The 17,589-nt window shown below is 37.0% G+C and overlaps 2 protein-coding genes across 2 annotated transcripts; one reads left to right on the top strand and one right to left on the bottom strand.

The window, feature by feature from the left end:
- Positions 1–1,876: 1,876 nt before the first annotated feature.
- LOC138878452 (uncharacterized) lies at positions 1,877–2,545 on the bottom strand. The gene has a single exon (XM_070158131.1). It carries the CDS (start codon positions 2,543–2,545, stop codon positions 1,877–1,879), a length of 669 nt encoding a protein of 222 aa, XP_070014232.1.
- Positions 2,546–11,970: 9,425 nt separating this feature from the next.
- Positions 11,971–17,433, top strand: LOC104224631 (uncharacterized). The gene is made up of 6 exons (XM_009776312.2): positions 11,971–12,368; positions 15,264–15,386; positions 15,993–16,169; positions 16,266–16,347; positions 16,784–16,848; positions 16,952–17,433. The coding sequence occupies exons 1-6, from the start codon at positions 12,078–12,080 to the stop codon at positions 17,240–17,242; spliced, it is 1,029 nt and encodes a 342-aa protein (XP_009774614.1). The 5' UTR covers positions 11,971–12,077; the 3' UTR covers positions 17,243–17,433.
- Positions 17,434–17,589: the final 156 nt, after the last annotated feature.

The raw sequence follows: 17,589 nt of genomic DNA on the forward strand, positions 1-17,589 counted from the left end.
TTATGCCTTATTCTTGGAAGGAAAACTCAATGTGTTTAAGACTTCTATTGGTCATATACAAGTTTAAAGTCTTGATTACAAATCCCCTTATTGTTGATAATCTATGATGATGCTTGAAAGTGAAATAAAGGAGTATGAAATATAAAATATGGCCATCGTACCAAGAATGAAAATTAACCTGTGGCCCATGGAGCCAATGCAAGGAAAGGAAGTGTGAAAGATTATGAAATGAGCCGTGTGGTAGCTTGAAATGTTTTGGGAGTATCATTTAGTCACCGAGAAAGGGTAGCTTGAAACGACCTAACCTCGAAACTACACGTGCCGATATAGGAGCGATTGAGGGGTAAATCCCCGTGATTGATGTTTTGAGATTATTCCCCTAATTGAGATGGGATTGATATGCTGAGATTATTCCCCTTAATTAGGGTAAGATGATTGCTAGCAGAACGTGATGTTGACCCATATGGTATTGTGGTGAGATGGCTTAGCCGATCGGGCCAAGATCGAACGCCATGCCGCGCATATGGTGGTTTGTAATTGGATGTCTTGGGGTGAGACAACTTAGCCGATCGGGCCGAGATCGGGCTCCGTGCTAAAAGCATGGTGGTATATTGGTACTAAAGATCTCCCAACTTAAAAATATTGATATTCACTTGGAAAATTATCTTTTTCTTAACTTGATGCTTTGATATTGCTTGAGGCTCTCATTGATTCCATGTTTCTTTCTCCTTGTACTGTTACTCGATTCATCGAGAGGGTGTTCAGTCTTTACATTCTAGTACTATTCCATATGTACTAACGTCCTTTTTGCCGGAGGTGCTGCATCTTTAATGGATGCAGGTGGTTCCATAACAGGCGGCATCGATCAGTGATGACAATACATCAGCGGACTTGGTAAGCCCCACTTTATATCGGGGTCTTGTATCTTTTGTCCCTTATGTATAGTATTTTGAGGTATAGCCAGAGCCTTGTTGCCGACACCATCATGTTACTCTTTGTATCCATTAGAGGCTCTGTAAACATAGTGTGGGTTCTATTGTAATTTTGAAAAGTTAAACTAGAAATGTTGTATATGTATCATATGTTCCCGCTTCTAAACTATGAATGTGTAATATATTTTTTTTGGAAATTGTAAATGAAATAACTGATGGTAATGAAATTGTTGTTGTTCATATGATCTTCTCATTGCCTAATTAATGGAATACATCCTCACTTTATTCATGGGTAAGGTCGGGTAGAAGGCATCAAGTAGGCATGCTTGACTGGGATATCTCGGTTGAGCATCGTTGTGCTCCCCAAGGTCGGGGCGTGACACTTCAGACTACTCGTTTACTTCAAACCGCTCGTATTCTTCTTCTTCTTAGACTTGAAGGTCTGAAGTTTGATTTTGATACCTCAGACCTGCGATTTTAACTTCAGAAATTAATTTTGAGGCAACTAACCTTTAAAATTTGTAAATTTCGATTATTTCTTAAATAGGGGGGGGGGGTCCTAAAAATGGATATTTTAGCACTTCCCCATCTTCTTTCCTCCTACATCGACCCTTACAAATGTGTTGGACTGGACTTGGCCTTTATTGATCAATAACTCGGATCATAAATTTATTTCAAACACTGTTGTAATATGACTTTTTTTCTTCCTCGAAACCATACATCTATTAATATCTAAACATCGAGATATGTCCAAAGGAGCATACAACCTCATTTGCAATCCAACTTGGGAATATACTTTCCCAAGACACACCATATACTAGAGAAACTGAGAACTGCGCTAAGCTATGATCAACAAAATTAAATATCCTAGGAATATATACAAAAGAAACATGCTCAAGGTTTGAAGTCAAGTTCCAAATATCTTCACATGCCACTTCAACATCCTAAGAAGCCTTCACACTTTTCTTCAACATATCGACTATCCCTTTTCCATTAGAGAAAATATGTATTTTCCTCCATCCATTTTGAATTGCCCTTTCAATAGCTTTCCTAATTGCAAACGCCTCAGCAATCATGGCCTTCCCAACAAACTGAATCGGGGATCCATGGGCATGAAGCAAAGTGCCCTTGCTGTCCATAGCAACCAAACCAATGCTTGCCTTCTTTCTTTCAGCATGTAGCCATGCATCTACAAATAAACAAATCCCATCTTCGAGCATAGTTAGTGAATATTCATAACTTTCTTGTAAAGTACTATTTGGTAAGTTAACAAGCATTATTTCAGTGAATGCATTATACTCAAACAATGCTTTTGCAACGATATCAGGAGGTTCACTTTTTTCATTACTAAAATACCAAAAAATTCTACCTTTCCAAATATGACACATTATGATTATTGACAAATTTAATACCATAGCAGAGTCAGAACAATTATTTACCTTTTTAATCTTATCATTCCACCATATAGAGAAATCAGTTATACCATCAATGTCCTTCCAATTAACAGGACTCAGATTCCATATTGTTTTAGATTCGGGACAATTAAAAAGCATATGTTCTATAGTTTCATTTTCTAAGCCACATCTTTTACAAGTACCATTAACATGATTCATTCTCTTTTTAAGAATAATATTCACTGATAAAGTGTTAAGCACACATCTTCTAAGGAAATATTTATGCTTATTTTTAATATTTATTGCCCATAAATAGTTCCAAAAAGCTTCAGGGAAAGAGTGACAACTAGATTGAGCTATATTCCTGCTTTTCTCACCTTGTTTGCTTATACTTTTTGCAGTATAATAGCCAGATCTAACTTCATAGTTACCAGATTTAGTATAGTGCCATATTAAGTTATCTCTTGAAGTACACAACAACAACAACAATGACCCAGTGTAATCCCACAAATGGGGTCTGGGGAGGGTAATATGTACGCAGACCTTACCCCTACCCCGAAGGGTAGAGAGGCTGTTTCCAGGAGACCCTCGGCTCAAAAAAAGCAACAGGAGTCGATATATTAGTACCATAAAATTGCATAATAAAATAACATCAATATAAGAGATATGAAATACAGAATATGAAATATGAAATAGATGGCTGGTATAGTAAAACTAGCAGGTAAAGCCCTGCATCAATAGACGAACAATAACATTCTTAGTCTAACTCCTAACTGGCTAGTCTCACTCTATTGTGCTGTAGAAATATTCACAACTTTCCCCTAACCTACAACCTTAATGCTCGACCTCCATAATTCCCTGTCAAGGGCCATGTCCTCAGTAATCCTAAGTCGCGCCATGTCCTGTCTGATCACCTCTCCCCAATACTTCTTAGGTCGCCCTCTACCTCTCCGCGTGCCCACTACAGCCAGTCGCTCACACCTCCTCACCGGTGCATCAGTGCTCCTCCTCTGAATGTGCCCGAACCATCTGAGTCTTACTTCCCGCATCTTGTCCTCCATGGGGGCCACGCCCACCTTCTCTCGAATATCTTCATTCCTAATCTTATCCATCCTTGTATGCCCGCACATCCACCTCAACATCCTCATCTCTGCTACTTTCATCTTCTGGATGTGTGAGTTCTTTACCGGCCAACATTCAGTTCCATATAACATGGCAGGCCTAACCACTGCTCTATAAAACTTACCTTTTAGTAACGGTGGCACTTTCTTGTCACACAAGACTCCCGACGCTAACCTCCACTTCATCCACCCCACCCCTATACGGTGTGTGACATCCTCGTCAATCTCCCCGATCCCCTGAATAACCGATCCAAGGTACTTGAAACTACCCCTCTTGGGAATGACTTGAGAGTCAAGCCTCACTTCAACTCCCGCTTCCGTCGGCTCAACTCCAAATTTGCACTCGAGGTATTCCGTCTTCGTCCTGCTCAACTTGAAACCTTTAGACTCAAGAGCATGTCTCCAAATCTCTAGCCTCTCGTTGACGCCGCCTCGTGTCTCGTCAATTAGAATAATGTCATCAGCAAATAGCATGCACCATGGCACCTCCCCTTGAATATGATGAGTCAGTGCATCCATCACCAGGGAAAATAGGAATGGGCTGAGCGCAGACCCTTGGTGCAACCCCGTAATAACTGGAAAGTGTTCAGAGTCGCCTCCTACTGTCCTAACCCGAGTCTTAGCTCCAACATACATGTCTTTAATCACCCTAATATAGTCAACCGGGACCCCTTTATCCTCTAAGCAGCTCCATAAGACCTCCCTAGGAACCCTATCGTACGCTTTCTCCAGATCAATAAACACCATGTGGAGATCCTTCTTCCTATCCCTGTACTGTTCCACCATCCTCCTAATAAGGTGGATAGCTTCTGTGGTAGATCGCCCCGGCATGAACCCGAACTGGTTGTCTGAAATAGACACCGTCCTTCGCACTCTCATTTCTACCACTCTCTCCCAAACTTTCATGGTATGACTTAGTAATTTGATGCCCCTATAGTTGTTACAGCTCTGGACATCACCTTTGTTCTTATACAACGGGACCATTGTACTCCACCTCCACTCTTCAGGCATCCTATTAGTCTTGAATATAACACTAAACAATGCAGTAAGCCATTCCAAGCCTGCTCTACCCACACACCTCCACAGTTCAACCGGAATTTCGTCTGGCCCGGTAGCTCTGCCCCTTCTCATCTTACGCATTGCCTCCATGACTTCATCGATCTCAATGTCCCTACAATTACTTAATTTATGGTTACTGTCGACATTCCTCAATTCCCCACATATAATATCTTGATCCCCTTCTTCACTTAGAAGTTTATGAAAGTTGGTCTGTCACCTCCTCTTAATCTGGTCATCTCCCATCAAAACTTTTCCGTCATCATCTTTTATGCACCTCACTTGGTCCAGATCCCGAGTTGTCCTCTCTCTCGCCTTAGCGAGTCGGAATAACTTCTTCTCCCCACCTTTGTTCCTTAATTCCTCATACAGACGAGCAAAAGCTGTCGTCTTAGCCTCCGTCACTGCCATCTTCGCCTCCTTCCTAGCTACCTTATACCTTTGACTGTTCTCTCTCTTCTCCTCCTCGTTAATGCTTCCTACTAACCGCAGGTAAGCCGCCTTCTTTGCTTCCACTTTACCTTGGACAACTGCATTCCACCACCAATCTCCTTTGTGGCCACCATTGTGGCCCGTAGATATCCCTAACACCTCTCTCGCCGCCTTTCTTATACAGTCCGCCGTCGTCGACCACATTGTGTTTGCGTCCCCACTACTTCTCCAAGCTCCCATTGCCGATAACCTTCCTTCCAACTCCTTAGCTTTATCCTTAGTTAAGGCGCCCCACCTAATCCTGGGGCGTCCTTGTACTGACCTCTTCTTCCTCCTTATCCTAATACAAATGTCCATCACCAAAAGCCTATGCTGCGTTGAGAGGGTCTCACCTGGGATAACCTTGCAGTCCTCGCACAACCTTCTGTCGCATCTCCTGAGGAGGAGATAGTCAATCTGAGTCTTCGCCACCGAACTTTGGTAAGTAACCAAATGTTCATCCCGCTTCGTAAAACTCGAGTTTGCAATGACTAGATCGAAAGCCTTGGCAAAGTCCAACAGCGCAATGCCCCCTCCGTTCCGCTCTCCGAAACCAAATCCGCCATGCACCTCAGTGTACCCACCTGCAGATAACCCAATATGACCATTGAAATCTCCTCCTATGAATAACCTCTCAGAAGGCGGTATACTACGAACAATCTCATCCAACCCCTCCCAAAAGTGCCTCTTAATATCCTCATCCAAGCATGCTTGCGGTGCGTACGCGCTAACGACATTTAAAGTACCCTCACCCACCACCAACTTAATAGTCATTAGTCTATCATTCACCCGCCTGACCTCTACCACAGACTCTCTAAGATGGCTATCTACCAGGATACCCACTCCATTCTTACCCCTCATGACACCAAAGTACCACAACTTATACCCATCCACATTTTTCGCCCTCGATCCGACCCACCTAATCTCCTGGACACACGCTATATTAATCTTCCTCTTCTGCAGGATTTTCGCCAACTCTATGGATTTACTCGTTAGTGAACCTATGTTCCATGACCCGATTCTCAACCTATAGGCTCCCTTGCCCCCTCTACCTTCCCTGCTACCCGACCCACCCCCTGACCCCAGCCCCACACTCTGCCCCACCCGAGGACATGCCCTTATTCTATCATCCCAGACTGCAGCCACTACACCTACAACAATCTAGAGAAAACTCGCTAGTGCATAACGGACAACAAATCAAACTAGAAGGAAACAAGTGGTAACTAGTATCCTAGTTGAAAGGTTTAACTATTACGAAGTAAAGTAACGGTAATTTAGCTAACACCAAAAGGAAAACAGTAAAACAGGAGGTATCAACTCCCGATAACAAAACTTGTGGGTGATTTGCTGTACTCGATGTAGTTGTACGCTCACGCACCACTTCCTACCGCCCTTTGCTGACACTCGCCCAGGTTGCTTTCCTTTGCCAGTGCTCGTGCGCCCAACTTGTCTCCAATACTCCGAGAATTCCTGAAAACACAGAAAATACCACGACCCAAAAACCAGAAGGAGCTATCACCGCTACCACTGGTATAGCCCCAACAATATAAAATGTACCAAGAAAGGAGAAGAAGAAAACGAGAATATAAGGGGGTGGGGGCAGATTTGGGACGCAAAAGGACAAAACCAATAAACCTAAAAGGAATGTTAAAAATAAAAGGACAAAACAAAAAGAGAAACAACAATGTACGATTAGACTGTGGTGTAAAGAAAAAAGAGTAAAAGAAAACGTATGAAAATAAATTCAAACCTAAAAATCAGATATCCAACAAGCAGTTATTCACTGAAATAAAGCAGTTATTCACTGAAAACTCAAAAAAATCATAAAATTTTAGTATTGTATTGTCTAAATAGATCCGCTATACCTGAAAACCCAAGCAGATCGAGTCAAATCCGACAAAAAATTATCGAAAGGGGCATGAATGCGAAGCAAAAGCGAAAGCGAAACGATTCTGGATCTGATAAAACGGCCATTACGGGATTGAGGGTAACGACCCGGCTTCATCGTGAATGGGCGACGTTGAATGATATAGAAAGACGAGAGCTGGAGGAAGGACCTAGAGTTGGATCTGATATTTGCCAAGTATTACCCAGAGCTGGATCGACCTAGCGCATGTTTCACAAAATAATAATAATAATAATAATAAAAAAACTGTCTATCTCTTGAAGTAGTGGTAGATAAAGGTATTGTCAAAATAGTATTTATATCATCTTTATAAAACTGTCTATTTAATTCTCCCAATTTTCATGTCCCAGATTCTAAATTAATAAGTTTTAGGTCAAAGTTATCGTTAACAATACTTCTATAAGGTCTAAAATTTGTAGCATTCGGAATCCAAGGATCTTTCCAAACATACGCATTCGTCCTATTAGCAACTCTCCATCTTAATCCCTTTTCTAGTAATTCTCTATCCCAAATAATACTTCTCCAAATCCATGACGCAGATGAAGAAATAGTAGTATTCAAGAATGAGTTATTAGGAAAGTATTTACTTTGTAGGACGCACGAAAGAAGTAAATCTGGATTAGTTAAAATTTGCCATGCCCTTTTAGCTAACATTGCTTGATTAAAATTTTTAATATCCCTAAAACCCAGACCCCCTATATATTTAGGTTCACGTAATTTATCCCATCTCTCAAAATAAATTTTTTTGGTTCCATCCCCTTGGCTCCACCAAAAATTTGATAATATAGAAGTAATTTCCTTACATAATCCATTCGGAAGTTGAAAACAGGATAAAACATATGTAGGAACAGTTGTTAAAACTGCTTTTAACATAACTTTTTTCCCCGCTGGACTTAGAAACATTCATTTCCATCCTTTAATCTTACTACGCACTCTATCCTTAATATAATCCAATATTTTTTCTTAGATCTTCCTATTATAGCAGGTAATCCGAGGTACATACCCATTTGATTTCCTTGGCTTTGACCCAATACTGAAAAAATATCTTCTTTCTCAGCCTCTATGGTATTCTTACTAAAATAAATGGCAAATTTTTCTACATTAATAACTTGACCAGAATATTTTGTATATAACTTTAATATATCTACAATAATTCTAGCACTTTGAGTATCAGCCAAACAGAAGATTAAAGAATCACCCGTAAAAAGTAAATGAGATACATTAGGGCCATTCCTAACCAAGCTTAAGCCTCGTATTTGACTCCTTCTTCTGCAGTTTTTAAGAGAGTAGATAAACCTTCAGCACAAATCAAAAATAAATACAGTGATAATGGGTCATCCTGTCTTAATCCCCTTGTTGGCTTAACCCAACCAGTTACTTCACCATTAATATTAAATCTATAACTTGTTGAAGTAATACACTCCATTATCCATCCAACAAATATTTTGTCAAATCTTATTCTTAAAAGCATTTCCTTAATAAAAATCCATTCCACTCTATCATATGCTTTGGACCTATCAAGTTTCATAGCCATAAACTTCTCTCTTCCTCGTCATTTAATTTTCAGTAAATGCATAAACTCATGAGCAAGCACTACATTATCAGTAATTTATCTATTTCCCATAAAAGCTGCTTGATTAGGTGAGATAACCATAGGCAAAAATTCTTTCATTCTAGCCACTAACACTTTTGCAATGATTTTATAAGCAGCTGAACACAAACTTATAGGTCTAAATTGAGCCACAGTGATAGGACTTTTAACTTTAGGAATCAAAGTAATTAAAGTTTGGCTCCATTCTGGAATTAAATGTCTTGAATGAAAGAAACTTCTAACTGCTTCACAAACATCCTTACCAATAAAATGCCAATAGTTTTGGAAAAAAGTGGAGAAATTCCATCTATACCTGGAGCTTTTAAGGAATGCATCGAAAAAGTAGCTTTCTTAATTTCGGCATCAAATACATCTCTTATTAGTCTTCTATTTATTGACTCATTAATAGAAATGGGCATATAAGGAATAATATGCTCAAGGTCTAATGGTCTAGTAGATTTAAAAAGATTATTATAATTTTTTTTTACCATTTTCACAATACCTATTTGATCTGAAATCCAGCGGCCATCATCAGTTTGAAAACCCTTAATGGTATTTCTCCTTCTTCTCTGGATAGTAGATATATGAAAAAGGATGTATTCTTATCTCCTTCTTTCAACCATAAAGCTCGAGATTTCTGTTTCCAATAAATTTCTTCATCCTTATATGCTTGGCCTAAATCCTTTCTTAGCATTTTTAGTTTATTCATATCAAGCCCACTCGGATTTTTCCTAACTTTCTCAATCATCTTTTTTACACCTAAGATTTTTTTTTCTGGAATTTTCATTACCAACCCTTAACCAAGCTAAAGAACGTTTACAGTTTTTTAAATTGAAATAAAATTTAGATTGTTCAAAGCCATTAACATTATTAATATTCCAAGCTCTTTGAATCATGCCAGTGATTTTCTCCTTATCACACCATCTTTTATCAAAGTAAAATCTTTTCTTTTTTTCTTACAAGACAAGTTTCGGTAGAAATAATAAGAGACACGTGATCTGAAGCTTTAGTTTCAACATGAATAACATTTGCATTATCAAATTTAGCTCTCCAATTAGGAGATCCTAAAGCTCTATCCAGTCGTTTTTTCTTTATAACACCACCAAGTCCATGGCTTTCCTTTATAACCTAAATCAATTCCATTTAGTTTCCAAATGAAAATTTTAAAATCATTAAACGACCAAGATTCTCGTGTATTTTAAAATCAAAATTTTGCACACCTTTATAATAGATTTTCTAGACATATATAATAGTGTTATTCCTATATTTCAAAATCAAGCACTTAAACCTCTTCTTTAACGGAAAATCCTAGACAAACAAATTTCTATCTAATTAAATAATTTTAACTTTTAGTTATTCTACTTTAATATACTTAGTTATGAATATACCCCTACTATTTAAAATTAAGCATTTATGAAAATTTAATTCAAATTAATATTTTAATCTACAATTTTCATTATATAAGAGAGCTAATTATATAAATTTGACATATAAGAGGTGTATTTGCAATTGCATTATGTTAGAGGAATGTTCGGTGTATTTTAACCTTAAGTTTTGGTTGCCTAGCTATGTCTGATTTTCTTGGGATATTTGTTGGTAGTTAACAAAGTGAAGGAATATGTATAACCGCTGCAAATTGGGAGGAGAAAATGATAGTATAATTTATCCTCTATTTGAGTAAGTAATTCTTAAATATACGAATGAACAATTTTAATTTTTTATGTTTGCCAAAAGTAAAACTTTTGGATTCCACCAAATATTTAATAAATTTTGACAAATATTTAACAAACTCTGATCGTTCCTTGAATCTGTGCAGGTTTTTGTTTAAAATACTGTGAAAGTCCCATCAAATCCAGGATACTTCGGCAAACATTGAAAAATAGATAAAAAATTACAGGAACTATACTAAATAAAAAAATTGATAAAAAATAGTCGAAATTACAGCAATGTTTCTCCAAATATGAGTTCAAGTTATATATTTCTTCCTTTTCATATTTTTCATTAATTCTAACCGTATTTATTAAATATTTGAGGTTGACCAAAAGTACTAATTTTACAAAATTAAAGGATCAAAACTGTTCAAAAATATATTTAAGAAATTATTTTAAACTTAATCCAAATATAAGGGAGACTTACAGCTTGTTTGGATGGTTGTTCCCCGTTGTATCTAGGGGTATTCATAAAAATCCGAAAATTCGAACCAAACCAAACCGACCAAAAAAACCGATACCTTTTGGTTTGGTTTGGTTTTGATTTTGAAATTTAAAAACCGATCAAATTTGGTTTGGTTTTGGTTTTAATTAAAAAAAACCGAACCAAACCGAATATAGGAGTAACTATTTTAAATTTATTATTACACCTATATATATGTATACTTTTATGCAAAGTTTTAAAATTTTTATAGTAAATATTAATCGTTTGCACTTTTAGTACAGTTCTTTACCTTTACATTCTAGATTAATTGGTAGTTTTCTTTTGTTAAGTGTAAGAATCTAGTTCATGTTAAAAACAATATATTTTTAATTGAGTCCTTAAATTATTCATCACTATTTGATTCAATTATCATCAATATATCTTGGTAAATAATAGATTTCTCAAAAGGCAATTAATTTGATAGTGTTACGTTGAAAATATGGTCGCCGAAATGTGTGTTTGGTAGTGTATGTCTTATATTTAAGCAAAAACCGACAAATAACCGAAAAAATCGAAAAACTGACATAAACCGAATCGAAAAAAATGACTTAATTATTGGTTTGGTTCTAATATTTGAAAAATCGACTTATTTGGTTTGGCTTCTTTTTTTAGGGAAAAACCGATCCAAACCGAACCATGAACACCCCCAGTTGTATCGTATTGTATTGTTAATCCCAAAATAATGTTTGTTTTGATTGTTTCATTAAAATTAGTTGTATTGTATTATTAAATTCATTGTTCCGGAACAATGAAAAATCCCTTTTTTTGAAACAACCAATTTGGTGTGGTGGAGTTGTTTTCTATTTTTCTTTCCAATTATACCCTAACTTATTACTCCACAATTCTATTTTACCATTTACCCTTTTTTCTATTTTAACTCCAAATCTCCAAGCTATAACCTACTTTGTTTGTTTCCAGGTCTTCTAACGCCAACGTTAAAGGTGTTTTGCCGCCTTCAGTTTTATTTTTTCTCCTAATTTGTTTTTAACTCAATTCTAATTAGTTGTGCTCCTTTGTTTTGCCTTCTTCTGTCTCGCTCTTTTATTCTGCTTTCTTAAGGTGTTTTGCCTTCTTTTGTTTTGTTATTTTAAATTATTTTTATGCATAATTTTTGATAAATTTAATATTTAAATAATTAAGGGCATTTTAGTAAACTTATCAATTACAGTACGTACGATACAGTCAAACTAAACAGCAAAATATTATTTAATAATAACAAACAATACAATCTATTTAAATATTATATTTATAAAATAATACCATACAATTCAATACATTATAAAATAATGGGAAATGATCCAAAGATAGAGTTATGTTATTTTCGGTAACACAGTCAAACATCCATGGCAGGGTGAACAAAGTTAGAGGAATTAGTGCTACTTAAGAAGAAATCAGAGACGCTCTGAGCAAGAAATGGCGGGTTTGTTGGCATGGGCAGCAGATGTAGTAGGAGGTGGGCAAAGCAACGACGAAGATGACAACAATCCCAATTCGATCCCTTTAATCTTCACCCCAGAACAACAAACCTACCTTCAGGATTTGAATCGAAAGGCCACTTCTCTTAGCCGTACGATCCAAGATCTACGGCTCAGACTCCCTCCTCCTGACATCTCACAGCGTCTTCCCCATCTCCACGCTCACTCCCTTGCTTCTAATAATGCTCTTGCTCTTCAACTTAATGCTCACTCTGCTACTAAAGAACAGGTCAAATTTTCTACTTTACCCCTCTTTTTCATTTTCAGCTTTTTTTTATGACTTAATTTTATTTTGTTTGCAACTATAGACATTGTAAAGATCGAACCTCTTGTGATCAGTTAATTCCTAATGTTGCCTAAGCAGGCGGATCAAGATTTTAAGTCGGTGTGTGCGGAGTTTTACAACGCCCATTTTTTTTTTTTTTTTGTGACAATGAGTGCTGACGATATTGATATATACTCCCTCTATTCCACTTTATGTTACATATTTACTATTTTGAGAGTCAAAAAGAGTTTTTCTTTGACCAAGGTTGTCAGTCGCATATATTGGTAAAATATTTTGAATTTTTAGCTATTGTGACTTATAATACTTTTACCTAGTTTCCAAATATGTCAATTTTATTTCAAAAAGCTTGAAGATTCTATGTCCAAATTCGCGTAAGTTTGACCGTCGTGCTACGCTACGAACTAAAAAAGGGCAGCCTGGTGCACAAGGCATCTCGCGTTCATGCAAGGTCCGGGGAAGGGCCGCATCCCCAAGCAGTTTGATGTAGATAGCCTACCCTAATGCAAGTATTAGTGGTTGCTTCCGTGGCTCAAACTGACTACGAGTACGAGCTACGACACATAAAGTGGAAAATATAGAGTACTTATATTGGGCTGATAGAACTTAGAAGTGGCTGCACATGCATCTATTGCTGAAGGAGTACATTCTCTGGTTATTTTATGGAATCATATGTTGGTGTACGGCTCCTTATCATCCAAGTAACATGATTTAAAACCAATACTTTCCAGATGTTTATGGTGAAGGACAAGAACAAGCCATACTCAGCTAGTAGGACCAGGAAATTGGAGGTCCAGAACAAGTATCAAGCCCCAAAATTGACCTTCGACTGGATTCAGAGAATAGGATCAGGGAAAAGGATAAAGCTTGCAACGAAAGGTTGAGTGAAACTTGAGTAGAAAAAGTTCTCTGCAAAAATTCGCTTTTTTCGGTTCTCCCTTTTTCCTTTTTGCTAAATGGAGGAGACCTGTTCTAGCTGCTAAAAGCTCCCTATGTGTACAGAGATCATTGAATTTCGGTGATACAAAATGGCAACATAATATGAACTGCTAAGTTAATAACTGCCTGTTTCCCCTGATTTCGACTAACTTAGCTCTGAGATTGTTATTATTGATTATGCTGGGAACACGAGGGCGGAAAAACAGTTCGATCGTTTAACTAAAAATGTTCAATGGCCCCTGGCACACCTTATTTATCCTAGATATAAGTAGGTGCCATCGCCTAAAGCAAGCAGTCAAGGTTGTTCTATACTAGCTATGGTTTATACCACTTGATCACACACATAAGCTTTCAGATTTTGAGAGAAGATGGGATCAGCATTTAATATAACTTTCTACTCCATTGCCTGTGGGAGCTTGCTCATAGGAAGCGATAATCAATCTACGGGATTGCCTATTTGTATATTTTTCTGGTGAAGAGAGAATGGAATAGACTCTCAATAGGGTGAGCACAAAATACCTTGTCGAGTCCAAAGCTTCAGTTCAAGAAAAAAAGTCCAAAAAGGAGATCTCTGCTTCGTCTCGCTCAACCTAAAGCTCAGTCTGCTATAACCAATCCATCACTTTGCATTATTTGGATCTAAAGAACCAGTCAAGATATAATATATAGGTCATATATTTGTAGCAACAAATGTTTGCATAAACACAAATTTGTGCTAATGTCAATATTGATCATTTGCTGTGATCAAAGATATGATATACTAGGAGGCTACTTCATTGAGAGAGCAAGTCTTATGGGATGTTAGCCTTTCCTAATTGCTTTTTACACTGACATTAAAGATGTCAGAGAATCCAAACAGCCCAGAGCAGAAATATCGGAATAGATTTATCTTTCCAATTGGCTAGAAGTAGAGCATAGGGCCTTGCTTAATGTATTACACAAAGTTTCCAGATGAGATGAATACGACGAAGTTTTTGCCTAGGTGTCAGTTTTCTCTTGTTACTTTCCTCTTTATTCTTTGATGAGGTGGGGATGTCATTAATAGTATGAAACTTTTACTAGCTTTCCTACTCTTAACTATTTCAATTCATTTGTATTTGCTTCTGGTTTATATTAACTTTAACTGTATGTATATTAATTCTTGGAGTGATGTATTAAATTAAGAGATGGTTCTATTCACTGAAGACGTTATTTAAGTAAAGTAAAAGTGCTCTTTCTCTAACATAAGCTTTTAGGTGAGATGGTCACACACTTCCATATGGTATCAGAGCAAGCAAAGGTCCCGGGGTTCAAGTCTCACCACCGCCCAATATAAAAAAGAATATCCACATGCTTGAATTCAATTATGTCTTCAGCACGCCTTCTTAGGTGCGGGCTTGATTCTTTTTCAGTAGCCAAGCACGTGAAAATTCTTTTTAATAATGGGTGGTGGTGAGGCTTGAAAACAAGACCTTTGCTTGCTCTGATACCATATTGAAGGTGGGTTACCATCTCATGTAAAAGCTTAAGCTGTTAAAGACAACTCACTTTTATCTATTTATTATATTATGTCTCAACGCTATTGAGTTATTTGGCTAGGTATCAAGGACATCAAAGATGATACTTTTGAATGCACTGGAATATGCATTTAGAGCTTGGAATTTAACGTATAATAGTTTGTGCTAACTTGATGGCAGGCACAATTAAGAGAAATTGTGCCTCAACGCACAATTTCTCTTGATGGCAGGCACAATTAAGAGAAATTGTGCCTCACTTTTATCTATTTATTATATTATGTCTCAACGCTATTGAGTTATTTGGCTAGGTATCAAGGACATCAAAGATGATACTTTTGAATGCACTGGAATATGCATTTAGAGCTTGGAATTTAACGTATAATAGTTTGTGCTAACTTGATGGCAGGCACAATTAAGAGAAATTACTCTGCAAGAAGAAAATTCCGAGTATGAGAAGGCTATCTCAAGTTATGAGAATAAGATTCAGGAGAAGTCACAGGAAGCAGACATTCTACACAGCAAGTTGAAGGTTGGTCATAACTTTCTATAAATGGTCTTTTATGAGTTACTGCTGTTCAAAAAGAAGGGACATGTTTGTTCACTGTTTTATCATTTTATTGCATGTCCAACTGTCAGAGGACAGACGAAATTCTCCAATAAGTGCTCACATAGACAACTGTTGATGTGACTTTTCTTTGTAAAATCAGGAAGCAAGTACAGAACAGAATCCAGAATAAATTTCATGTCAAGTTAGAATCTTAGAATCCCTCGCAAAGAAGTTGTGCAGAGTCTCCTCTCTCTCTCTCTCTCTCTCAATTTAGAAATCATCTTTTTTTTTTCCTGGCATATCCCATGCAGTCTTAAACTAGTAAAAACTTGCCGGCCTGCACAGCAGATGAGTCAGTCCTATATGCGGTTATGTATGGAGTATTACGAATTGTCTTACAAATTGTATTAAAGGATAAGCTTCATTATCTCCTGTATCAAATGTCTGAAGTTCTCACAAGTCACAAGTTATTGCTGGATATAATTTCACCTTCATCCAGTCCACTGATTCCTTTATACATAATCATCTCTGTTACTGGGATCTTCATTGATATAGAGCAAGATTTATGGAGCACCATGCAATTTACAGGAACTGGCTTTAATTGAGGAAAATTTGAAGTTAGAGTTAGAACAGGCGCAGGCTGCAGCAGCCAGCAAGTCCAAATCAAATGATTTTCTGATTAAAAATAATGGTGAAGATCAAGAAGATGAGGAATCCGCAAATTTTGCATTGCTGGGGAAATTAGAGGAGAGAAAGAAAGAACTGGTGTGTAGCTTAGTTTATCTCGGTTGCATCATAATATCCAATGTAAACTAGTTCTCCTCCTTTTCCATCTGCTTGTGCTGAACTATTTTATATTAGACATCAATGGAAGAAGCTGTGCATGACCTGGAGAAAAAATGGGCAAAAGTTCAAGATTATGCACTCAAGCAACCTTCCCCAGGTACCCAACTATGAACATATACTAGCTTACATTATTGTGTATAATGAAAGTGACACACTTTTTATATTTTAGATTTTCCATTATAAGATCACAAGTTATGAGAAAGAGTTTTTTTTTCCTGAAACGGAAAAGGCTATTAAACTTGTCGAATTAGCTTGATGTATTCTTTCATCGAGATTCATCAACACCTATTGTGTGTGGTCAAACCATTATAGATAGATTGGTGTCTTTAAGATTTCTTTCAATTCATGCTTATAAAGAAGCTGGTTTCTTTCATATGTCCACGCACGTTATTTTGAATACACATTGGTAAACTAGTTAGAAATTTAGGGGAATAAAGCTACATAATGACATTTTATAACATGATGAGCCTAAAGAATGACACATTATAACATGATATGCCTAAAATCTCGATCTCTCATGCTCTTTCTTTCAGCTCAGCGAGAGAAAATATTGGATAAGCAGCTTCATAGTCTAATAGAGCAGCTTGCTTCAAAACAGGTGAATGATCTGCTTGTTTCTTATTCTCTTTATATTTAGCATTCTGTTATGCAATTTTCTATCGATTTGTGGCTCCTAATTGTTTGTGTTTTACCTACTTTAGGCCCAGGCGGAGGGCCTAGCCAACGAAGTCCATCTAAAGGAGATGGAATTAGAAAGATTGAATGGCCTTTGGGGGAAGCTTGAAGCTAGCAATGCCGATATTAATGCTGCCAGGAATAGGTATACAAGAAGCAGCATCGACAGGGGACGTATTTCTTCAGATTATATTGTTGATCCTCGTCAAAAGCCTGGCCGAATGGAGAATTTGCAGAAGCTTATGTTACTTAGGTCAGCCTTTGTTGTTTACGTTTTAGCACTCCATATTTTGGTATTCATTAAGATATCATTCTAGAGCTGAGCATATTTGCTTCATGAATTTTTGTTAAACTTTTAAATGTATAAAATGTGAAAAGTCCCTGCATACAATGATGTAGTTTTGCTTGAGAATTAACGTGTAATTCCAGCCTAGTAGTAATGTTTGAATATTCACAATAGTGTTGTCTTTTCGGAAATAATGTATCTAGCTTCTGTTCTTTGTTCTAATGCTTCTCATTTAGAGACCCCGGAATGTTTCCCGATAACTTTGCTTTGATGTAATTGTTTTAGCTTGGCTGTTGAATGAAAGCAAGGAAGTTTTTTGTTAAATTGCTAAAAGTTTTTCAAAAGAAAATATTACATTTACTTTAAAATAATTACTTA

The sequence above is a fragment of the Nicotiana sylvestris genome, chromosome 9, assembly GCF_000393655.2.
Source record: "Nicotiana sylvestris chromosome 9, ASM39365v2, whole genome shotgun sequence".
Lineage (NCBI taxonomy): Eukaryota > Viridiplantae > Streptophyta > Magnoliopsida > Solanales > Solanaceae > Nicotiana > Nicotiana sylvestris.

Coding starts and splice junctions, on each gene's coding strand:
- LOC138878452 (XM_070158131.1), bottom strand. CDS start 2,545: ATGAATCATGTTAATGGTACTTGTAAAAGATGTGGCTTAGAAAATGAA.
- LOC104224631 (XM_009776312.2), top strand. CDS start 12,078: ATGGCGGGTTTGTTGGCATGGGCAGCAGATGTAGTAGGAGGTGGGCAA. Junction 15,387..15,992: donor TTCTACACAGCAAGTTGAAG/GTTGGTCATAAC, acceptor TGCAATTTACAG/GAACTGGCTTTAATTGAGGA. Junction 16,170..16,265: donor AGGAGAGAAAGAAAGAACTG/GTGTGTAGCTTA, acceptor ATTTTATATTAG/ACATCAATGGAAGAAGCTGT.